Source organism: Solanum stenotomum, chromosome 2, assembly GCF_019186545.1.
Source record: "Solanum stenotomum isolate F172 chromosome 2, ASM1918654v1, whole genome shotgun sequence".
NCBI lineage: Eukaryota > Viridiplantae > Streptophyta > Magnoliopsida > Solanales > Solanaceae > Solanum > Solanum stenotomum.
Genome location: NC_064283.1, coordinates 64,180,490 through 64,205,588, shown reverse-complemented (window position 1 = coordinate 64,205,588; position 25,099 = coordinate 64,180,490). Strand labels below are relative to the sequence as shown.

The 25,099-nt window shown below is 35.0% G+C and overlaps 2 protein-coding genes and 1 pseudogene across 4 annotated transcripts in view; 1 reads left to right on the top strand and 2 right to left on the bottom strand.

The window, feature by feature from the left end:
* Positions 1-598: 598 nt before the first annotated feature.
* On the bottom strand, positions 599-8,982 carry LOC125855337 (protein MAEA homolog). Its single transcript, XM_049535060.1, has 7 exons — positions 8,572-8,982; positions 7,680-7,874; positions 6,464-6,586; positions 2,080-2,265; positions 1,472-1,605; positions 949-1,135; positions 599-877 (listed from the first exon to the last, which is right to left on the bottom strand). The coding sequence occupies exons 1-7, from the start codon at positions 8,923-8,925 to the stop codon at positions 776-778; spliced, it is 1,281 nt and encodes a 426-aa protein (XP_049391017.1). The 5' UTR covers positions 8,926-8,982; the 3' UTR covers positions 599-775.
* Positions 8,983-16,470: 7,488 nt separating this feature from the next.
* The window catches only part of LOC125857000 (uncharacterized), a 154,197-nt gene continuing 145,568 nt past the window's right edge, over positions 16,471-25,099 (top strand). Inside the window, exons 1-4 of one of the 3 annotated variants that reach the window (XM_049536664.1) lie at positions 16,471-16,551; positions 17,293-17,434; positions 17,525-19,905; positions 19,995-20,699. In XM_049536664.1, coding sequence (XP_049392621.1) covers positions 17,372-17,434; positions 17,525-19,905; positions 19,995-20,699 — 3,149 coding nt within the window. In that variant the 5' untranslated portion in view covers positions 16,471-16,551; positions 17,293-17,371. Of the gene's footprint in view, positions 16,552-17,292; positions 17,435-17,524; positions 19,906-19,994; positions 21,549-25,099 lie in introns of those variants that run through there. The other 2 variants (XM_049536663.1, XM_049536660.1) reach the window with 2 other exon arrangements.
* Positions 23,038-25,099, bottom strand: part of LOC125857002 (uncharacterized) — a 68,409-nt pseudogene continuing 66,347 nt past the window's right edge.

Genomic DNA, 25,099 nt, shown 5'->3' with positions numbered 1-25,099 from the left:
GTAATACAACGCAAACACCTAACTATAGAGGGTGTTTTGTAAAAGAAAAAAGTTTGGTGTAAAATTTAAATATTTTAATACCTCCCAAATAATGAAATTTGACCCAAATACTAATTTTTTTCTAATATTTGGAAATTTGGGTTATTTGCCAAATAATGACAAATTATATAGACAAATACTATTTGCCAATTTTTCCCCAAATCATACTTGGGAAATCTATGGCAAACGGGTCCTTGAACTAAGTTGCAACGACAACATTTCACCAATTATTGTTACCTCCAACCAACACATATACTTTAACAACTCTAATTATCCAAGCTTAGGCAAATGAAAAAAGAACACCTTTGTGTTTTTGTCTCTGCCAGAGCTTGAACTCTGACATTGCATAGTTTTTACCAACTTCATTGACCGTTAAACCACACCCTTGAGTGCCTGTGTGTGCCACCAACTACAACTGAGCACTAGCCAACAGGTAATATGCAAATAAAAAATCAGATCTCCTACTAAATGCAACTGAGTTGTGCGGACAGGGGTGTGTGAAAAGCATACTTTAGGATTACAATTTATAGGTATGCTTCTTAACTGCCAACTTTCATGTATGCAACTAATATGCTGTACAAATCAAAAACTCCTTTTAAAGTTCACATCATTATGAATTTTCTGCTTGCAGACTTGGTGGTTCCCATATATACAATTGTCCCCTAAACATTAAGTCATGGGGGAGTTGATCACTGCCCACGATCTACAATGATGGAAGTACAATGAAAACAGAAACTCATGAAATGTAAGCCTTAACAAGCTCTGTGTAGTTGCAGGTGAGGCCTGTCCTAGGACATGTGATTCTGCCGTCATTCTTCTTTGCCATTTCTTCGAGTGCCTGCCGTCACATAGATACAAGTCAGATTATCGCTGAAGGAAGCACAAATGTGAAAGCAAATAAAGGCATACCTTGGTGCTATAGACATAGCCATTAGGCAATACAAGGGGTGGATTTTCAGTATCCATCAGTTCTTTGGTTATGTAGCAAACAAGCTTCGAGTGATGCTGCTTTGAATATGGTAGCGGCGATGCTAATTTACGGAAGCTCTCCTGTGACAATGGATCCTCCTTTGTACAATCATCTTCATAACAGAATCTATAGATTCGGTCAAGGAGAAGTCATGGAGCAGATAAATTTAAAATTTTCCTTTGGTTCCTCTTTCCCTTTTCCCAATGAATATTAGGAGCTTTGGCCATCAATGGCAGAGGGAGTTCGAAAATATCAGCAGTTAGTAAATCTGAAAATCATTATCAGCTGTCACTTCCTAGTTCCTACATGTAAAAGCATATACAGCAGACCACCCTGATTATACCGTCACGTATGTAATTGATCATTTATATTAACTTGATTCTTAACAGTAAACTACAAATTTGTATGGTGATCATCTGTACACAATATTTCCCTGGCAAAAAATCATGTGTTAAAGGATACGGAGTTTTCAGTGCAGACAGCCCTGCTTGCAGATATATATTCAGCAAAGGCTCAAGAGTCATGCCATATAACTTGCAGAACTCTTGTTTGAATTGATCAATCAGGTAATCCCACTGCTTTGATTCAAATAAAACCTGTAACAGAAACTGAAAACTGTCAAGTAACCTCCTGTTGGTGCATAATTATCTTGAACTGTTCGTATTCTACTCAAGTGTGATTCTTCATATAAAGCAGACAACCATCTCAGTTCTCACAAGATCATGAAGAAACAGACCAATGAGGGAAAGTGAAAGCAAACAGACATAAGAATTTCCATACATGATATCTGAGAGTTGCAGAAGCAATGCATAAAACATGCATACATTATTACTTATAGTAGAATAGTCCATTTTTCTAGTAACTCATTGCTCTAATTTGTTCATATGCAACAAACTTATACTGTATCAAATAATGAGTTACTAGAAATATGGACTATATGTAATAATTCTTGAAAGCGTTGATGGTGAAAGAGTCGAACCAAATTGAAGAAACTAAATAAGAATTCTAAACTCATAACATTCCGACAATAAAGTGCAAACATACAGAAAACTAGCACGAAAGACCTTAACCTTGTAAGTTGTACATTCAGTATTACTCTTGAAAGCAAGTGTCGCCAAGACCCGCTGCAACTCTTTCATGTGGGTAGAACCCCAAGGTGCAAGATATTTCCGAGCATATGTAATGGCCCGCATCATGTTTTCAGCTCTTACCAACTCTATGAACTCTTGCAGTCTCAACTGGAATTCAAATTTGCTCTGTTAACAAGAAAAGCAATCAGCACCTTGTATTTGCAGCACAATGATCCAAAATGCAGCACTACTAGCAAAATCCTTAGAGAACACTGTTACCCAAAGATACAACTCCCAAATTGGAGTTGAAAAAAAATCCTCTCCGTCTTCAAATGCTTGATATGTTCTGCCTTTTCACCATTTTGAAATAAGAAAAATTGCAACTTATTTTATCTTTTTGTATATCTTTTTAATATCTACATTTTCATCAAAAATAATTAATCAAGAGTATGTAGTTTCAAAAAAGGGTCAAACTGATCATTGATATAGCAAAACATGTCGCATAAATTGGCACAGGGGGGGTTAGTTATATACACAGATACTTTACTCGGTTTTAGATCAATGATATGTAAGTTGTGACAACATTCTGCAGTAGCCATCCAATATCTATCCACGAACAGAGCCTAACTTAGAGACTCACAGGACCTAGTCGACAAGCAAGATTAATTTCATGACCATTTATCCTTATTATTTGATAAGTTTCATGATCATTTATCCCTCTGACATGTAAGACTTGAATGAAGCCTGGTATAAAAGGAAGAGCAAACTTTGTAGATACATCTTTTAAAGTATGCCGAGAACAGACTTAAGAGACCACCTAAGTTCATGGCTCTCTAAAGCAACTTCATCCAACAAAAAGAGGATGGATTTCCGCATTACAAGCCCACAGCTCATACAACTTTATATCCAGGACAAATGTAAACACAATTCCAAGCAATCATCCAGTTACATCTCAATAAATGAATCTAAAGTATTTAAACCAGTACATCCTCTCTCTTTTTTGGTTCTTTTTTAATAAGGTTAAGTATTATTGAAACAGGACCAAGAAGGTACACAGGGATACAAGAAACGAAACAAGACCTGACCAGACAATCTGCTTTTCTTCTCTACTTAACAACTCCAGAAAATCCATGTACATCCTGATCAAATCATTGGAATGACAAAAAGAATGCGGATTTCCTATGGTTAACAATTTCAATCAAGACAAAGACAGTCCACTATAGTTGTTACCAGCTGCAATTATGCTTTGTACTACTAGTTTAAAATGCAACAGTTATTGGTATTACTACTGTCGTTATACCTTCACAACTCTGTTATGACTACTACAATCGTCAACATTTGAAATCAAAAGTTATAGCATTGTAACAGCAATTAATGCATTTGATGAACATCATCCAATGGCAGATACTCTTTTTTAAGCTTTGATCTCCTGAAGCATGAAGTAGCTCATGAAATTGTATCATGTATAAAACTATTCAATTGATAAGAGAAGATCAAGTGCTCTACCCATTGGACCGCTGCTTTAAACGCGAGACATTAACAAAATGACAAACCAAAAGTTTTACATCACGCAAGCAGTCCATCCCTCAAACATTATTCCAAAACTGTGTAAACGAAGTAATGCATAATGATAGTGATATACCCCCAAACCCCTTTTTATGCTATTTTCACATCAATAATACCTACTTTACCGATAAAAAAAGTGAACCCCAAACCCATATCCTTTCCCTTGTGGATCTCATAGCAATCTGGTGGACTATGCTACAGTTAAGAGGGCAGATGCAGAGTCCTCATGTATGTCTTACCAAGTTAGAATTAAATCCCAAAGCCATCATACCCTGTATATTGGTCAAAGATTACCCCACTCTAACTGACTTCACAATATCCAAGAATATGATAGCTCAATTCTGCTGGTGTGCATGCTAATGTATGCTTCACGTGCCATGTTTCACATTTGATGTATTATATTGGACAAGATTACCTCTGACTGACTTCAAAATATCCAAGAATATGAATAGTTAATTCTCCTCATGAGTATGCTTCACATCTCATGCAATGATCAAAAAGGAAACTAAAACCAGTGGCGCCATGGATAGACTGCTGTTAGACAACTCTTAAATATCTATTCTCCACAAGATATACCAGGTCAAGAAGATCCATCTGCTTCTAGTATCACCCAACAGATAGTGGCCCGCCCCAGGATTGCATTAAACCCCTTTTATCAATTTCCCTCTCTCTCCCCTCTCACTCTCTCTCTGTGTCATGATTGTTGTTCATGCCAAGGGGTTGGCAGTACAGATTGATGTTGCTTTAAGTTTCAAATTGCACAACAAAATGGATATCATTCTTTTAAGTAACAGAATTTAAGATCCATTTAGATGCTCAATGTACAACACATTGCACATTTTCTTGAGCTAAAAATTCCTTGGGTAAAAAATCAGGTACTTGAAGATTAAAATCAATCAGGCATCATTAGCTGGCTGCGTATGACCTTTTGCATTGTCTGGTCAAAGTTGAAGAGATATTGATGACACTTACTTCACAGAAAGGTGCAGAAGTATTATTCTCTTGGTCACTTCGATCTTTCTCAATCAACATGTGGAAAAAGGTTGTAATAATGAATTCCACTAGTGAATTTATGAAGAAAAGCACACTGAACCTTTTTCTTTCTGGTTCGGTAAACATGCACACTGAACATATCAACCGGGTTTACATTTGTCGCAAGTTCATGCTGAAGAATATTAATCAGTATATTGATCAAGACGGCCCTTCCACAAACCCATGCATAGGAGGAGCTTTGTGCACCGGGCTGCCCTTTTTTGTGTTAATCAAGATGGCAATGAGAAAATACAGATATATCAACACGTAATTTGTGATTCCAGTTGTCAATAAATCTTCCTCCCTTATTGTTACTTTCTTCAAGAAATCCTTTAAGAGAATGTATTCTTATTCCGTTGGTAAATAGAACACACATTTGACATTCCTCCCTTTTTCAGGGAATTCAGAGAGAATGTATGCTGATGATTATGTAGTTCCACATCAACCAATTGGGTCATATGCATCCATTACTACAATAATCAATTCATCATGTTTTCCATCTTCACAAAAGCAGTACAGTGATTATCTAGCTTCATGATTCAGAAATCTACCATACTAATAAAGAACAAAACTTTCTGGTCTAAGTGACCACTCAATCTAAGAAGCAACTCATAGCCTTCCACAAGAGAACACTCTTCATCTACACATCTTTTCTGACATAAATTTCTGCAACTCAACTTAATGAAATTATTTGCCCACTGGCAGCTTTCACAGTCTTCCCTAACTATTCCCAAATAATACCCAGATTAAAGTTTCCATGATCTCAGCAGAGGAAGGATTTGAAAGGATAACCTAATCCACACAGCAAAAGCATGCATGACACAGCTGACATTTATTCTGGAATCCATGGCCCATGAGAAACTCAAGAGGTGGCGGTCAAATTAAGGTTTCCATTATCTCGCAAAGATGCGGTCCAGAATGGACATCCCAATCTTTACAGCAAAGCAAGGATGGTATAATTAATTTCTGCAATCCATTGCAGATGAGAAAGCTGAAAAATTTGACAATCAACTAAATCTAAAATCTCAATTGACGTGCCTCCATCTTATAACCTTGCGTCGACATAAACTAAACTAATTTGTCCAGAGAAGTTTCTTTAACCCATGAAAAGCAAAGTACAAGAGTTCAAAACTCACCATTACTTTAAGCATATTATGCTCAAGATATCTTTTTTTTGCTGAAGGGGGCTTGAGTTGTCCTTCATCAGAAACCATGAAATGAAACAAGTAGACCAAGCAACTTCAGTTCACTCTATTGGTTTCAAAAAGGGATATCTGAGGCTTTACAAACGCTAACAAACCATCAAACACAGTGGAAATGCCTTTCTCAAAAACCATCAGGCTTCACATAGGATTTCGCCCTTTCACTAACTTTTATCTATTTTCTGCACATTGGTAGCCCAAAACGTCTGCAGTCATTGAAATGCTATCTTTCTCTGACATTCACTAATTGACTCTTATGTCCATCATATTAGTCAGAAGGAGATTCACTCAACCCAGTAAACATGATAAGAGGCTGATATGAAACTTTTCATGCTTTTCCACATTTGAGCTACACGATTGGATAACATCTTCTTGAAACCAAAATTAGTGGTTAGCCATATGAAGAAAATATGTAATATTAAAATAATGTTATACTGATGGATACTCTGGTTCTTTACAAAAAATATGTATAGGACTAGAATGAATTATCAATCATGTCACTGATTACAATACAATCATAGGATAGTCAAATCAGTAATTAGAATATTGAGGACAAAAGCTCAAAGAAACAAAGATAATCGTACCTTTGATTTCTTTAACCTGGATTTGTTATCAGCACACCATGCTAAAGCAGGAGTTACCTCCTTGTTTTGGAGAGCATCAATGACCTTTTTGGCTTCATGAAAGACATCAATGTCAACAAGATCCTAGAATTGAAAAGATCAAACTTAATCACAATGGGTCAATGATTTTGCAGCTAAATGAATTCACAAGCTCAATCAACTCTACAGAAAGAAGCATCAATGCTGGGTAGATCACATAGTTACTGCATTATTCAAGTCAACACATTCAAAATTTAGATTAGGCCAAGTGAGAAAACCAGTTCAGGCATGGCATCACCTAAAAGCTGTATTAAAATTTAACTACACAGCTTGAGCCTTTAGATACTGTATGGATTAGGTTTAAAATGTCCATATTAAATGTCACAATGAGGTCACAGTGGAGTTCTCAATGATAGAAATATTGCTTCACTGATGAAGACATGAAGTTAACAGTTTGTTGATGTGATGGGAGTAATCCACATACAAGGGTGTATGACAAAGATAGGAGAAATTGCTATCAAAATGATAGTTGACTTCTCATAAAAAATTCAATGATATTCCAAAATGGAATATTTGTTGACTACATACGACAAAACCCCAAAATACTCCTAAAAATATTATGGAAGCACGAATTACCAACTCTTGAGAAAAAAGTTTGGAAATAGTGGTCTCTAGTATAGAACACACATTTTTATAATAATGAGGAGATGATCATTACTAAGGATAAGAAAACAAGAAGGTGTTGAGAGGTAGCAAATTGACACAGTATACACAACAAAGCAGGACTAGTGGATTCATTTTGGTAAAGACAAAGCAGGAGTAGAGAATTATAGGCCCCAAGGATGAATATACCGAGAACAGACATTATAGTGCATGTCAATCATGCTCACTTAAAATCCTTGTACACCCTACAGGCAAGCAGATGATAGTTTGGCACCACGAACATGTTATGCAAGTGCCGTGAACCATTTGAGAAAGGAGTTGGCACCATTGCAATTTAACCAAACTTGCTACGTGGTAGCTTCTATAGGCAGAAGAACCAGAAAGCAAAACCACTTAACTATAGTTATATGCTAGATCCGAGAATGTTCTCAAATAAGGGGAGCTTGTGTGACTCATAAACTGTAATAACATGACCCTTTAACCATAATACACGACACCACATAATAAAAGGTAAAAAAACAAATAAAAAACCCACCTGGATGTTGCTGCTTTCAGCAAGCTTTACAGCAGTGTTATAATATGACATCCGCAGCATGTAATCCACTAGTATCCGCTTCAAACGGGTGTCATGCCAGTCTGATAAATTTTCTGGATCAGCAGATTCTAGATGATCTAGCCGTGCTCTGCATCTTTGCGCTTGCAGGTTCTCTGTTCGACTCCCCTCTTCCGACTAATTGTTCTCACAATACAAAACCATATGAGACATCATTTTTAACTGATTAAAAGGATTACTTAAGCTTTCAAAAAGCTTCATGTTGGGTTGTTTTAGCTTTTCAAACATGTTAGTCACTAACCAACTAACTAAATGAGTAAATGGGATACATTTTAGGATCCAATATTCAACAAAAAACAGAGAAATCAAACACACATACACACCTATAGAAGTTTCGTTTACTTTATCCAATCTTATACAGTAAATGATTCTTCTCACAATATAAAACCACCTTCACCTAATTTGAACTGGTCAAAAATCAATCTGAAGAATTTCAAAGGTACCTGTTGGAATGTAATCAACTTTACAACAGATTAATCACTTCATGCTCTCTCTCTCTCTCTCTCACACACACACACAAAATATATATAGAGAAGTTTTGATTTTGTCATCCAATATCCAATCTTATACAGTCAAAGTATGGTAAACAGTTACAGACACACGTGTTTGGGTAGAAGTTTGCTTCCTTCATCCAATCCTATGCTCCAATCAAATCTGATGCATACACAACAAATAGCGGAAATTTCGCCACCCTTAACAAATCTTACATAGTAATCGAACAGAATAACATACCTAATTATAGAAGTCTAGCTTCCTTTAATCAAAACTTATAAAGTAAACAAACAGAATATTGTAATTGAGCTACACTAAGTACCTTCCTTTTGAGGCCTTGCAATCTGGATACAAGTGAATTAAGGTGATGTACAGCATCATCACGGGACATGTCAGATTCAGCAGCATCTGAAACTCCATTAATAACAGCGGAGAGTTCCTTCTCAACAATACGATGATTAGCGCGGATCGCCTTCTTGTAATGCTCGAAGGGAACACGAAGGAACTGGTGCTCTAATTTGAGCGATTCGGACAGCAGGTTCAGTTTTGACGAAGGTGCGTTTGGTGAGATGGCAGCAGCCACCGCCGCTGCGGATGCGGCAGTTGTAGTGACGGCAGCGTTGGTGGTGGTGGTGGATGACGGCGAACTGCCGTTGGGAACCGTTTCCATCTCCATTAATGGAAGAAATCAAGCTAGATCGAAGACGCTAGAAGGAGAAAAGATTATGAAAGAAGGAAGATTTGCTTCGTTTCCAAATAGGTAGAACATCGAAAGGGTACAGCACTACGGCGTCGTTTTAGTTTAGATATATTTTATTTTTTTCTTTTAGAAGAGTAGGTGGAAAATAGCACATCCACTGCTCTTAAATTTGTTGATGTATTTAATTCTGATACTTGAATTATTACGTAATTTAATCGAGCATCTAAAATCATGATATTATAATAATCTTATTCATTAGACATTTTTAGCTCAGTTTTATATAAAAGAAATTTTTATTTGTATTTTTAAACAAATAAAAAATTAGGAAAAACAACATTTTTATTCCTCGAGTTATTGTTATATTCCTAGTTTAATACTTTTGATCATGTCACTTTTCATCTTTAATGGAAAAGAGATTTAAATCTCATATCTAAAAGGTATATGTAGAATGAGTTGCATGTTTGGTTGGGAACAAGTTATCCCATGATTAGTTATTCTGGGGTTAGTTAATTTATCCCATCACTATGATGATATAAATAGTGGGATAAGTTATCCCAAATATGATAACCAAACAAGATATAATAATTTTATCTCAGCACTATTTTCTTATCTCATCATTATTTATTTTTATCCCTCGCACAAAATGATTAGGATTACAATTTACAGGCATGCTTCTTAACTGCCAACTTTCATGTATGCGCGCAACTAATATGCTGTACAAATCAAAAACTCCTTTTAAAGTTCACATCATTATGAATTTTCTGCTTGCAAACTTGGTGGTTCCCATATATACAATTGTCCCCAAAACATGAAGTCGTGGCCCGTGGGCACTGAGAAGCTCCCAGAGCAAAATTTCTTGCTTGGGAGTTGATCACTGCCCACGATCTACGGTGATGGACAGTCCAATGAAAACAGATACTCATGACCAGCTCGGTGTAGTTGCAGGTGAGGTCTGTACTAGGACATGTAATTCTTCCATCATTCTTCACCATTTCTTCGAGTGCCTGATGTCACATGGATATAAGTCAGATTATCGCTGAAGGAAGCACAAACGTGGAAGCAAATAAAGGCATACATTAGTGCTATAGACATAGCCATTAGGCAAGGGGTGGATTTTCAGTATCCATCAGTTCTTGAGTAAAAAGTTCAGAAATAGTGGCACCACAAACAGATTATGCAAGTGCTGTGAACCATTTGAAAAAGGTGTTGGCACTATTGCAATTTAACCAACTTGTTACATGGTACCTTCTATAGGCATGCAGAAGTACCAGAAAGTAAAACCACTTAAGTCAGTACCCTATAGAAGTTTCGTTTACTTTATCCAATCTTATACATTATGATTGTTCTCACAATATAAAACCGCTTTTACCTAATTCGAACTGATCAAAAATCATATATGAAGATCAATCAACTTCACAAATAATTAATCACTGATCATGCTCTCTCTCTTACACACGCACACAAACTATATAGAGAAAAGTTTTGATTCTGTCATCCAATATTCAATTACAGACACGCGTGTTTGGGACGAAGTTTTGCTTCCTTCATCCAATCTTATCCTCTAATCAAATATGTGATACACACAACAGATGGGGGAATTTAAAAAATCTTACTACATAGTAATTGAACAGAATAACATACCTAATTATAAAAGTCTAGCTTCCTTAGTCCAAACTTAAACAGTAAACGAACAGAATATATATTGTAATTGAGCTACTCTAAGTAACTTCCTTTTGAGGCATTGCAATCTGGATACAAGTGAATTCAGGTGATGTACAGCATCATCATATCATGCAAACAAAAATATTGTGAAAGTATAACACTTACTTTTATATGATATTTTCAACAATCTACCAAACCAAAAGAGCATAAGTTTTTCTAACATTTGATTTGAATCAGAAGTATTCCATAAATGCAACGATATTAATATATATTCAATTCAAATATTGATATAACATAACATGATACATTAAGAAACTATAGTTTAAAACCATCCATCCGATAAACATATTTAAAACTGAACCAATTGAAAAAAACCAAAAAAAAAATGATATAAATCTTTAAAAAAAAAATGTCCTTACATTTTACATTTGTTTCTTCTATCCCACGCTAGGTTTACTCTTCAACCTTTTTCCGCCGCCGGCGTCCACATCGGGGAGTGGATGTTTCCGATCATCTGTTTATGATTTTTCTATGAATTTCATGTAGCTCACCGAACGAATGGGGGGAGAGATATCGGCTTCGTTTTCGTTGGCTTACCGCGGGAAACTATTTTCATGGCCAATATTTGTAAAAGAACTGCCTAGGGTTTGCATGTGAATGATGATTGGATTTAACTCCAAAACTAAAAGAATTGGATTGGACTGGATTTTTCTTGACGGTGGTAGTTTATGGATTGTCTTTGGCCCACATTATATAACATAATAATGCATAAATAGGCATGTCGTTTAACTAGCTCCAACCGACGTGAGAAGTCGCGACTCAAATTAATTAGTGGTCTAAAGTCAAAAATAAATTAAAGATCTAAATTTTAATTATTTTCTTATATCTGAGATTCAAAGTTATTTTTTTCTCTTTAATAATTTTATTTTTATTTTTATAATCTTAAACTAATTTTTTTTTAATCTTATGGTCTTAAACATATTGTGGAAGTTAAATTTAAAAATTGATCCATAAAAAAAACATTCTTAAATTCTGCATCTACCACATAAATTAGAACAAATAGAGTAATAAATATTATTTTTAAAATTATGTTAAAAAAAGTACTACAAATCACAATAGCTAACAATTTAAAATATTTTTAAAATCATATAAANAACATTCTTTAATGTTTTGAAACAAACTAAAAATAATTCAAATAAATTAAAAAATATAGTATATTTTTTTGTTAAAAATGATTTATAATAATTTTATTATTACTAAAAAAATTAGGCCTTTCGATTTTGGGGGTCTAAGGTGTATGCCTCATTTTTAAAGGCATTGAGTCACCTCTACTTTGAGCATGCATAAGTAGACACTTAAATTTGTATAAAATTGAATAAATAGACATATTTATTCTACGTGGTATACTATATGACAATTATGTGTCCTATGTGGCAACCGACATGTATTATGTCACGCAAAACGTGTATGTTTATTTGTTCAACTTTATACAAATCTAAGTACTTATTTACATTTTGTTGGTGTAATATACCACAAATACAATATATTACAGTTGAAAATAAAATGACAAAAAATGAATAAACAAATATTTAGGCTGAGGCGCGAATATCTCGCTCTCTTTAAGGAGATTCAAGCTCAATGCAGCATAATCTACACTGATCCAACAGTAATTCTCTTGACTTGTCCCCTCCAAGATACAACAGCCCAACAACTCGTACAACTCAAGCAACTCCGGATTAGTTGAAGAGTCCAAAGCTCCACAACAAAAACACCTTCTTCAACATATAATTACTCTCTTTTGTATAGTGAATATAGTTGAAGACTTAGAATATTATTCTTTGTCTCAACTCTCTCTTTCACTACACTAACTCATTATATACACAATACAACACTTCTCATATTTGGCTAACACTCTATCTCCTCTCTCAAATACAAAGTAAGACCACACTATTTATAGTGAGGAATTCTTCCTTACAATGAATAGGAAGATAATGAGGGTAGTAAATTGAGTAAATAATAGCCTAAAAGTTACATAAGTTAGTTATAACCATAATGAGGTAGAATAATGGGTGAATAATGAGTTAGAGGTTACAAGAGTTAGAGGAAATTATAGCCACATTCTACCATTAACTCATGTGAGTAATGGGGCATATAATGTCATCAAAGACAACTCAAATGTGGCACATCATATGCTACAAACGCGTAGCAAACATTTGACATTTCTCATTGTTGAAATATACACTTTAAAATAAGATTAAAATGCTTAAAATCCAATACATTAAGTTGTTTTCAAGGATAGAAATGTGATGCTTATTTTGAGATAGACTAAAAAAAATAAGTTCTATAACACATTGGGACAAAGAGAGTATATGATTTTATTCTTTTACTATCTTTTTAATTTTATTTTATCAATATATATTGTTTCCTTTGTTTCAATTATCATATCATTTGTTATTTCTGTTGTTGTCTTTTCATTTATTTTTTAGCATGATTTTTTAATTACTATATTTTATTTTCAAACTTGATTTCGACAAATTTACTGAATCAACAATCTGTAAAAGATACGTTCAACATTTATAAGATAAAAAATATATAAGCATGATAAACATAAACGCACCAAACAAAATAACAACAAAAAAAAAGTTGACAAAAAAGAATAAATAAGCATGGGCATAAGCCCACCAAAAAAAAGTTGAAAAAGTTCATTGACTACTTAGCTGATCCAACCAGACTGGGCCCACTAGAATCTTCAAATGTGATTTTGGTCTTTTAAGGTTATATTATTTAAAAAAGAAGTAAAAATTACGCAAAATGACAAATATCTAGAGTATATTATGTAATATAATTATAGTTTCGATTATTTTTAATTTGTGATTACAGTTTCGCGAAATTTTGCTATTCGATTTCTTAATTATATAAATTCAGGATTTGTATAATTCGGTTCCTGATGGTATAAACTCATATTTTATATAATTCGGTTCCTCATTGTATAAATCCAAAATTTATATATGCTTACCCTAACTATTTGTACACGATTTATAAAAAAAATCATAATAAATCACCATGTTTGTATATTGACAAACGAAATATACAAACGGAGTTCTGAAAAATTTCTAAATGTATAAATACAAAATTTATATATATTTACCATGTTTGTATATTCGCAAGCAAAATATACAAACGGATAAGCAAAATATACAAATCGCAACCTCCATGGCAAACAAAAGTATAGCCATAAAGCACAATTATTCAAACTATAGCTATAGAGTCTTATTATGTCTATTATCTTTGCCAATTCTGAAATTTTCTCTTAAGAGCATCTCTCATATTTTAAAAATTGAAAATTTTATAAATTTATTTTACTATGTTTCAAAAGGTAGAAGTAGTTTGATTTCAAAACTTAGCAGAATGCATTTGTATATTTGCGCATATAATATCTTATTCTAGTGGAAAAGCATTTGGATATATTATTAGATTATAATTATAATTTATATATGTATGTATGTTTGATCTATTGTACATATGTATATGTGTTCTCAAATAGAAATTGAATGTTGCGTCGCTAATGATAATTGAAAATTTTAGATAGACAACTATGTACACTGATAGAAGATAAAAATATTAAAATATGACTTTGGTGATAGACTTATATAAATTTTCTCATGTTCAAAGAGAGGAAATTTTGTAAAATACTTATTAGTGTCCATGTTTTTTATATATAAAAAACTCATTGAGGTTTTACTATATGTTTCGATGTTTAGAAGCATTTTAATTTTAGAATATAATAAAATATATGTATTTGTATTGACTAAGGAGCGTGTATAATTAAAAGATATAATTGAAAGTCAATAATTAAGGAGAAAATCACGCTTATAACAATTTTAGAGGATTTGACATATCACAACTCCTAAAAAATAAACAAAACAATCAACATCCGTCTTTTTTTGCTGATTCACCAATGTTTAGATTCTTAACTTGAAAACCTGTACACTTTATCAGATAAACATAGTAAGATACAGTGATAAAAAATAAATAATGTGTCAGATACATGCTAGCAACATGTAAAGTCATATACATGAACTCTTGCTTAGACCTCATTTGTTTTCATTAAGATTAAGACGTCTGAATCTGAATGCACAACTGAATGATTAAGATCCTGTCTCTAGATCTGAACATTGAATGTTCAAAGATTGTTTGTTATTAAACATCTGAATATAAGAAAATAACGCCAGTCTTTGATAAACGTTAAGATATTTAAATTATAAATTAATATTTTAACTTTGATAAAAATAACATGGAACTACATGAACTATATATATAAATTATAATAATAAAAGTAATTGTTAGAAAACAATATAGTCTTTTTTTTTTTTAATTTCAAAAAACACATATTTATGAAGTTGTTTTGCACTTTAGTCAAATAAAAATTTTACAGTTAATTTTATCAATTCTTGATAAACAAGCCGCAAGAACAAAAATGAAAAGCATAAGGAAAATAATTTCGATAATTAATAAAGCTGGAGAATAAGAGAGACTTGTTTTTTTTAAGAAAAAATATATGGAGCTCAATTTTTTTCAAAAAATAAAAGTGTCTTTAAAAAGGTCTGAATGAGAATAAGAGATCTGATTCATTCACACCCATTAAGAGATTTTTTTAGTAAAAAAAACAAATGCACTTAATGTCCTAATGTCTGAACTATTCAAATTCAGACCTCCATTAAGTACAAACAAATGAGGTCTTAGATATAAGTATATATTTCATCATATACATGTTCAATTAGTCATATACATTGATAAAACTAGATACATTATGTCTTAACTCAGAACACATGTATACTTTATTATAGTCATGAGCTCTTATTCAGATGCACGCATATATTTTATCAAATACATATACACTTAATCAAATACATTAATAAAAATGAGATACATATAATATTAACTAAAAAATGTACCGAATACATCAATAATGTGTCAGATAAAAGCGTAAATCTCCACTTATTATTTTAACAAACAATATTTTTTGACAAAAAATATTCATAATTTTTATCTTTATGCAAACTTTAGAATATCCTTCTTTGTCTCGTCATCAGCGACATAAAAAATCATAATCAATCCACTGTACAAAATAATCAATAGTGCAATTTTAGTGTTGTTTTATAGTAATAATAATAATCTTCGAAGTAGGACTAAAAATGATCAACAAGGGTAATCCTTCAAAGGCGGTGAAGAATCTAAAAGGCTCGTGCCTTTTGATGCTTCTATAGTATTCATCGATCTGATTAAATTGATCTTCAAAATATACTATCAATAATCATATATATGCGTATATAAACAAATTTATGTAACAAATTAGTGAAAAGAGAGAGCAAAAATAATATAAATCTCTTTGTTGGTACTGAAAATGCAATAATAAAGGTGAGGGAGAAGGAGGAGGGAGAATGCTGAATAAAATGTGGGAGAGAAAATATAGAAGAGAATGTGAATTGATTTTTAGTGAATGCATAAATTATGGAGAGAATTGAATGAATAAATCATTAAATTAATTAAAAGAATTAAGTATCTTAATGTATTTAACTTTAAATATGATATGAAATTCTTAATTAATAAAAATACATATAATTATTTCCGTATAATTATTTGAAAGTATAAGCATAATTAGTACATATGGTATGAACATGCAATTTTTTCTTGAGAAAAAGGATCTTTCAACTAAAAAAAAAAAAATTACTAAGAAAAAAGGAAGTAAAAATTGCCATTAATAAAAAAAAGGGAAAAGAAATTGAGATGGTGGAGAAATAAAGGGCATAAATAAGATAAGTTTGCAATTATTGAAAAATCCACAAACCCTAACTAAGATTTATATATATGTAAATAAGAATAAGAATTATCTCACATTATACTATATACTATAAAGAAACATCAAAGAAAATTCAGCAAGTAAAGTCTTTCTCCCCCTTTTTTTATCTCTGTTTTTTTCACTCAATTTTTCCTCATTCAATACACTTTTTGCTGTTTAAGAACAAAAAAAAAAGGTTTTCATTTGCTTCCTACATATATATATATATATCTGTTTGCTGTAATTGTTCCTTTTTTTTTTGTTTTTTCAGGTAAAGGTTTGTTTTTTATTGTTGAATTTTTGTGTTTTTTTTTTTTACCTGAAATAGGATTTGATAAGTGATAAAATTGGTTTTGTTGTTATCTATGGAGGTTTTTATCGATATGGGGTTTTATGGAAATTGATTAGTTTTTGGACTATTTGACTGTCTTTATATCGTGTTTGTTGATGGGTTTTGTGTAGAGCTGGAAAATCGCCTTAAGTTTTTATCAACCAACACCTATATATGTTCAATCAATCAATCAACTATGCCTCAATCCAAAGCTAGTTGAATTTACTGGTAATGGTAGGATTTTTCCGTCTATTTTGCAGAATTCTGATGATTTGTGCTGATTTTCCAGTAATTTAGATCAAGTGATATGGGATTCGGAACCAATTAGTTGTTAATAGTAAATTAGTTTGTTTGATTTGTTGTTTTTGGAGGGTTGTTACCCTTTGTATTGTATTGCATTGTTAGATATAATATTTGTTTTGATTCTTTTATGTTTTTTATTTTTGCGAGTAAGAATGTTCTTTTTCTCTTCTTTTGTGTTGTATTGATATTTTGAAATATCTGGTTGCAGGGTGCTACTAGTGGAGTGTGATTTAGTGTTTGAGTTGTGTTTTACTACTCGATTTGTACTTGATTGCTTTCGTCTCGAGATGAAAAAAAAAGCTTTAGCTTTAGCTGATTCTGGAGTTGTGCCAGTTTCCGGGAACGAAGAGGTCTCAATCTGATTTCTTATTTGGTGCTGACAATATGTCTAACTGTTCCTTTGTTTTTTAATATTACTCTATTTTATCATGTATTTGCAGCCTGGAGTTCTTGCCCGGCAGTCTAATAACTCTTCGTGTCTTCTTCCTTATAAGAAGAGGTGGTACTCTTTGCTCTATCCTCGTGCACCTATCCATCCTGAACGTTCTTTTTCTAATGAAAATAAATCCAAGACCAAAGATTCTGGCTTGGGACAAAGATCAACCTTGAATTCTTGTGATAGTACAGGTAAATCTGATGCTCCCAATAAGTCTCTTCTAGAGGTAAAAGAAGAAAGGCCTTTGGGTGTGAAAGTTGACTCTCAGCCTACTATGCTACCATTTTTATCTGTTTCCACGGAAACAAATCCTTATACTAGTTCTGGTCCTTCAAGAAATGTCGACGATCTAGTGAAACCAGCATTGGCCGTAAAATTAGCTGGCCAGGAAGCTATAGGTACTACAAAAGTTTCTGTCAAGAAAGAAGTCACTGTCAAACAAGGGGAAAGCCACAGTAAACTTGAACTTCCTGCCCATTCAGGGCACGTTGAACTGTCATTTGGCCCAAAGAAACCTCATGTTTCTTCTTTGGTTGATCCAGATACTAAGGAGAGTTGTCTGATGAGTGGAACTGTAAATCCTTCAATGCTTTCTCTTTCCTTGAATAAAAGGAAAGACATTTCCAAGGAAGGAAGTTGCAAGAATGGATTGAATACCAAGGATGCTGATGATACTGCACACACTGATAGATCTAACTGGGATCTGAATACTCCCATAGATTCATGGGAGGGTTCTGGTGATGTTGTTCCTGTTCATGATACAAGTCAAATCGATCTGTTAGGTAAGACATCTAGTTCACTAGACAGAAAGCCGCCTATTAGTTCTGCTTCTGTTATTGGTTCTGATGGTGATGGGAAGCAAGTTGTTGGAGCTAGTGAGCAGGAATTTAATTTTCCTATTTCATCAATACATCCTAGCCTACGACACAAGTCTGCAGATGTGCTTCGTCTTAGTCTTGGTAGTACTTTACGAGGGTTTGATTCCTCAGCACTGCAGTCATTGTATAAAGTAGACTCCAGCAGGGTTAGTCCAAACTCAAGTTTGCTGAAAAATCTAGCATTGGATAGAAACATGAATCCCCCTACTTGTAAAACTGTTAAGTCAGAACCTTTTGTAGAAGCCTTAGTACAAGCTAATGCTGGAACTGCGGTTCGTACAGCTGGAACATTCGAGGCTAATGTTGTAAAAATTGAGGTTGTGAGGAAGAATCTGCAGTCTATTGAGTTATCAACTAAGGGCCCTCCGGAATTACTTGAGCAAAAACCAATGAAATGTGAACCACTCCAAGAAATATCCATTACATCAGATGTGATTGCGCCCCAATCAGTTGGACAGCTTCAGGAGTGTTCTTCTTCTTCTTCTACACTGCCAATGCCTTTGACCCCTCAACAGGGATGCACTTCTAGATTGTCTACTTGTTCAGATTTGTCTGTGAGTGGTGGGGACTTGTCTACTCCATCTGAGTACTCTGTTCATACTAATGAACCTATTAGGAGTAAAAATGCTCTAGATCAGGCAAATGATGATATTGCTGCTCAAAATGCAGACTTTGACCTCAAAGAACTAAATGTATGCAGTGTTAAGGTGGAGGCATCTGTTTCTGGGAGCATGAATATTGAAGATCACACGGTATACAAAAAGACACAAGACACACATAATTTGGTTGCAAGTGGTGAGGGATCGGCAAATGATGGGGAAAAGATAAGTATATCAGCTTGTACAGAAGAAGAATGTTATGGTTCTGATTATGAATCTGATGGGCATCAGGCTTTTGCGGGTCATGTTGACACTGAGAGTGTGGGGTGTGTCAGAGAGGATGAGGAATATGAAGATGGCGAGGTCCGAGAACCAATGATGCAGTCGATTGTAGAAAACCCAATTGCTGAGGGGATGGATTCAGGAAAAAATAAAAATGATCATAAAGACATTAATCTGGGAGGTCCATTATTAGATAAAGATGAAACAACCAGAGATGATGAGCAGAGGCCTGTTAGTGCTATTTACCAAGGATCAGTTGATCAATCAGGAATAGCAGATGTGCAGGAGGGATGTGAAAAGGATGTCTTATGTGTCAGACCATCTGCTGGGAGCAGAGGAGCTGTCAGGAATGTTTTTGAGGCTAATAATGAGTATATTGGAAGATCTGATATGTCAGCAACAGCCCTTTCATCTTTGCAAAATGCTGAAACACCTGTTAATACTACCTGCAGTAAAGATTTGTCAAATTTTGGAAGCAAGAGCCGGATCATCAGTTTACCCCGTGCATCCGATGTGACATCTTCTAGTGATTTCAGACCTGTAACGGGCAGGTCGTTGTCTTCAAGAAGTGGAAGAGAGAGGTATTCTTATGCGGAGGAGGAGAAATTCCATCTACGAAAGAATAGGTGATTCTTCTCTTTATTGCTCTGTTTGATTTATAATTTTTTTATAATGCTGCTCAAGTCTTGACTGTTTCTTACTGCGCTTTTTCCAGGGATGAAATCTATGGTCATGGTTCTAAATTTGTGCAAGATAGGTCTCCAGACCGTTCATTTGGTAGCTCAAGGGGGAAATTCATGCGTGGAAGAGGGAGGGGCTCGGACCAATTTCACAGATCATGTAGAGATAGGGATTCTGGGCGTGATTTTGAAAGCTATGGAGGTGTAGCTGATTATCGTTTTAGACATAAACGTACAGCTGCTGTTGGGGAATATGAAAATGAACGTAATGCCTATGATAGTAGACTAGATGGTGCTGCCTTTGGTAGTAATAGGAGGAGGAAGCCATTAAATGATGACTTGCCTTCATTTCGACATCCACCTGCACGTCGACTGTCCCCCAATGGAAGAGATGATGCTGCCGCAATGGGCATTCAAATGCTTCGTAGAGCTCCCAGGAATATCAGCCCAAGCAGATGCACTGGTGAAGATGGCTCTGAGTATGTTGGTCCTTGGCATAGTGAGAAGTTTGACAGAAACTTTCCAGCAGATATTAGTGATCCTGTTTATAAACACCAGCAATCTATGTATGATAGACCTGATGCTCATTTCGTTCAAGGTAATACAAGGTTTACCGCGATACAGAGAAGAGATTTCCCTCGAACTCAGTCTAAATCTCCTGTTAGATCCTGTACTTGGTCGTCTCCTCGGAGGAGATTGACGGAAGGATTGAATGGTCATCAAGATTCATCTCAGCACAGGTCTCCGGTTATGAGGGAAGATAGAATGAGGTCTTCTCCACAAACTTCTTTTACTAATGAAGCAATAGCTCCTCAAAGGCGTGACTCACCATCTTACACTGCTCGTCGTCTGAATGATATGAGGGATGTGGATGCTGTACAGGAGCACAGGCATCCCAGGTCTCTTTCTAACAGAAGAAGTTCACCTGATCAGGTATTTACTAGTACCAGTAGGAGAGTTGAGATTTTAGATCATCGGGAGAGGGCTGATGGTGATGCGTACTTAGATGGGCCGATACACACTGGTAGGTTTCCTGAGCTTCACAGTGGTGAAAGTACTGACAAAAGAAGGAAGTATGGCGAGAGGCAAGGAGGACATAGGCAAATAAGAAATGCTGAAGAGCAAGATGGTGGTAATTTTAGACAGAGTAAACAACTTTGGCATGAAGACCAATTTGATGTCTCCAGATTGAAGAAAAGAAGATTTTGACTTGATAGCTCACTGAACCTGTACTATTAGCAGTTGCCATGGGAAACACTGTTTTACAGAAGATGGTAACAGTAACATGCTCTTGTATTATAGAAGAAGAGAGATTTCTGAAAGCATCTAGATGAATGATAATTGTAGAAGAGAAAGAACGTGACTCTAGACACAGTGGGGTATCTCCTTATCGAAAAACAGTTTTTGACTTAATAGATGATCTAACCTTGAATCTATGGGAAAGTACGCATTTATACATGTTTTTTGCTTCATTCTTGTTGCTAGTAGGCTGTTCAAGGAGCGCGCTTCTTACCATTGCTGCCTGTACTTTGTTGTTCCAGAAGGAGTAAAGAACTAGTTTAAGTTGCTCTACTATGCTTGGCATGAATACTGGTAGTTTATGTTGCTAATGTGGCATGCTGGCTTTGTGTATTGCTTATAAGGCCTTAAAATGCAGCTTCTAGTCACCCTTAACATAACTTGGAATGGAGCAGAGAGACCATTGGAGAGTTAGGGAAGCTTAGAATTCGTCTCTTGAGTTCTCTACAACTTCAGACTGATGAACACTTAAATGGACTGCTAGCAATAACAACTTGACAACACTAATCGCGTGGGGTAATATGACAGGTTTATAAGTAGGATAGTGTGTATGCAGACGGTACCCTGCCTTCCAAGGTAGAAAGACTTTGCGGTAGACTCAACTTTAGAATATGCATAATATAACGGTTCAAGAAAAAGGAATAAGTCATAGTAAAATACTAAAAACATGACAAAACATTCTTAGGAATAGTAACTACAATAAAATAGGATAATAGTTTAAGTACAAGAAACCACAAATCAAATAAAAGAAACTACAACAGTATTAGTATTACTATCACTAGAGTATGACAAGATAAGATACACCATACTCAACAACCTACTAGCATTCTAGTCGTCTCTTTCATAATTTTCAATCTAAGGTGATTCTAGTCGTTTCTTTCATAATTTTCGATTTAAGGTGGACAAACATATGAAAGTAGTTTGGTTAACTTGTATTCGTGCATAAAGGCAAGGAAAGAAGTATGACATATTTTTAAATATAAATTAATAATATCCCTTGATAGTATATCACTACTACTCCCTCAGTCCATACTAGATGGACATATAGTATTAATTAAATCAGATGATCAATTTTTACTAATTTGTCCTTTATTTATATTAAGGCACATTAAGATAATTTATGAAAAATATGCTTAATAATATAGGGCATATGAATAAATATCATTAGAATAGATATAAAGTAATTATTGAACTCTTGAAACAAGAAATATGTTTTTTTTTGATTTACCCCTTTTTGGATTTTCATTTTTATTCTTTCTAGTTGACTTGAACTTACCATCTTCCGGAGTAGATGCACCCTATGATAAAGGGTGTTCTTTGTTGGAGATTTTACAAATATTTTACCATTACTAGTCTCTCTGCTCCTTAAAAACAATACACAAAGCCAGCATGCACATTAGAAACTTAACTACTACTATTCATGCCAAGGAAGTTATTTTCAAGCCAGCACTGTAGAGTGTCTTAAAACTAGTTCTTTTCTTCTCCAAGAAAGACAAATTACAGGCAGCAATATTAAGAAGCGCGTTCCTTGGACAGCCTGTTAGCAACAAGATTGAAGCAAAAACATGTATAAATGCATAGTTTCCCATAGATTGAAGGTTTGATGAGCTATTAAGCCAAAAAGTGCTTTCAATTAGGAGATATTCTGTGTCTAAGTCGCGTTCTCTCTTCCACAATTATCATTCATCTAGATGGATTCAGAAATCTGCCTCAGTTCTATAATACAAGAGCATGCTGCTGTTACCCTTCTCTGTCTGCAAGGAACAGTCAGATATCAAGTCAAAATCTTCTTTTCTTCAATCTGGAGCATCAAATTCTTCTTCATGCCAAAGTTGTTTATTCGGTCTAAGATTACCACCTTCTTTCTCTTCGACATTTCTCATTTGCCTAGGTCCTCCTTGCTTCTCGCCATACTTCCTTCTTTCTTCACTACTTTCACCACTGTGAAGCTCAGGAAATCTACCAGTGTGTATTTGCCCATCAAAGTACACATCACCATCAGCCCTCTCCTGATGATCTAAAATCTCAACTTTCGGCCTATTAGTTCTAGTAAATACCTGATCAGGTGGACTTCCTCTGCTAGAAAGAGACCTCGTATGCACATGCTCCTGTACAACATCCACATTCCTCATATCATTCAGACGACGAGCAGTAGAAGATGGAGAGTCATGCCTTTGAGGAGCTATTGCTTCTTCAGTAAAAGAAGTTCGTGAAGAAGACCTCATTCTATCATTCCAGTACATAACAGGAAACCTGTGCTGAGATTAATCTTGATGACCATTCAATCCTTCCGTCAATCTCCTCGGAGGAAGGGACCAAGTACGGGATCTAACAGGAAATTTAAACCAGATTTGAGGGAAACCACTTCTCTGCACGCAGTAGACTTTGTTTTACGTACCCTGAAAGAAATGTCGATCAGGTCCATCGTACATAGACTGTTGGTGACTATATACAGGATTACTAGTATCATCTGGAAAGTCTCTATTAAACTTCTCACTATGCCGAAGACCAGCACACACACAGCCATCTTCACCAGTGCATCTGCTTGGGCTGATATTCCTGGGAGCGCTATGAAGCATTTGAATGCCCATCATGGCAGCATCTTCTCTTCCATTTGGGGACAGTCGACGTGCAGGTGGATTCCGAAATGAATGCAAGGCGTCATTTAATGGATTCCTCCTCCTATTACTAGCAAAGGCACCACCATCTAGTCTACTATCATAGTCATTACGTTCATTTGCAGATTCCCAAACAGCAGCTGTACGATTATGTCTAAAGCGATAATCAGCTATACCTCCATAGCTTTCAAAATCACACCCAGAATACCAATCCCTACGTAATCTGTGAAACTGGCCCCAGCCCTTCCCTCTTCCACGCATGAAGTTCCCCCTTGAGCTACCAAATGAACAGTCCTGAAACCTATCTCGCACAAATTTAGGACCATAACCATAGATTCTCGTGGAAATAGATGCCTCCACTTTATCACTGGATACATTTAGTTCTTTGAGGTCAAAGTTTGCATTTTTAGTAGCAATATCAGAGTATTCAGATGGAGTAGACAAGTCCCCACCACTCACAGACAAATATGAACTGCATCCCTGTTGAGGGGCCAAAGGCATTGGTTCACATTTCATTGGTTTTTGCTCAAGTAATTCCTTAGTCGACAACTCAATAGACTGCAGATTCTGCCTCACAACCTCAGTTTTTACAACATTAGCCTCAAATGTTCCAGCTGGACGAACCGCAGTTCCAGCATTAGCTTGTACCAAGGTTTCCACAACAAGTTCTGACTAAACAGTTTTACAAGTAGGGGAATTCATGTTTCTCCTATTTTTCAGCAAACTTGAATTTGGACCAAAACTGTTGGAGTCTCCTTTAGCCAGTGAGTTAAATCCTCGTAAAGTACTACTAAGACTAAGACAAAGCACATCCCCAGACTTGTGTCGTAGGGCAGGATGTATTGATGAGATGGGAAAATTAAATTCCTGCTCACTAGCTCCAACAATTTGCTTCCCTTGTTTGGCAATAGCTTCCTCCGCGACAGAAACTTTTGTCGTACCTATAGCTTCCTGACCAGATAATGATTGTTTCAATGGATCGCCAACATTTCTTGAAGGACCGGAACTAGTATTAGGATGGATAGGCGCATTGGTCTTGCATCCATTTTCATTAGAAAAAGAGCATTCAGGATGGATAGGTGCACGGAGATAGAACATAGAGGACACCCTCTTCTTAATAGGAAGAAAACATGAAGAGTTACTAGACTGCCGAGCAAGAACTCCAGCAACAGTTTTACAAGTAGGGGAATTCTTGTTCCTATTCAATGCCAGACTTTTCAGCA

Excerpts from the sequence above, each read along its gene's own strand:
- LOC125855337 (XM_049535060.1), bottom strand. The coding sequence starts at position 8,925 with ATGGAGATGGAAACGGTTCCCAACGGCAGTTCGCCGTCATCCACCACC. Across the intron at positions 7,875-8,571 it reads TGCAAGGCCTCAAAAGGAAG|TCGGAAGAGGGGAGTCGAAC; the intron begins GTACTTAGTGTA and ends GAGAACAATTAG. Across the intron at positions 1,606-2,079 it reads CTGAATGTACAACTTACAAG|GTTTTATTTGAATCAAAGCA; the intron begins GTTAAGGTCTTT and ends TTTCTGTTACAG.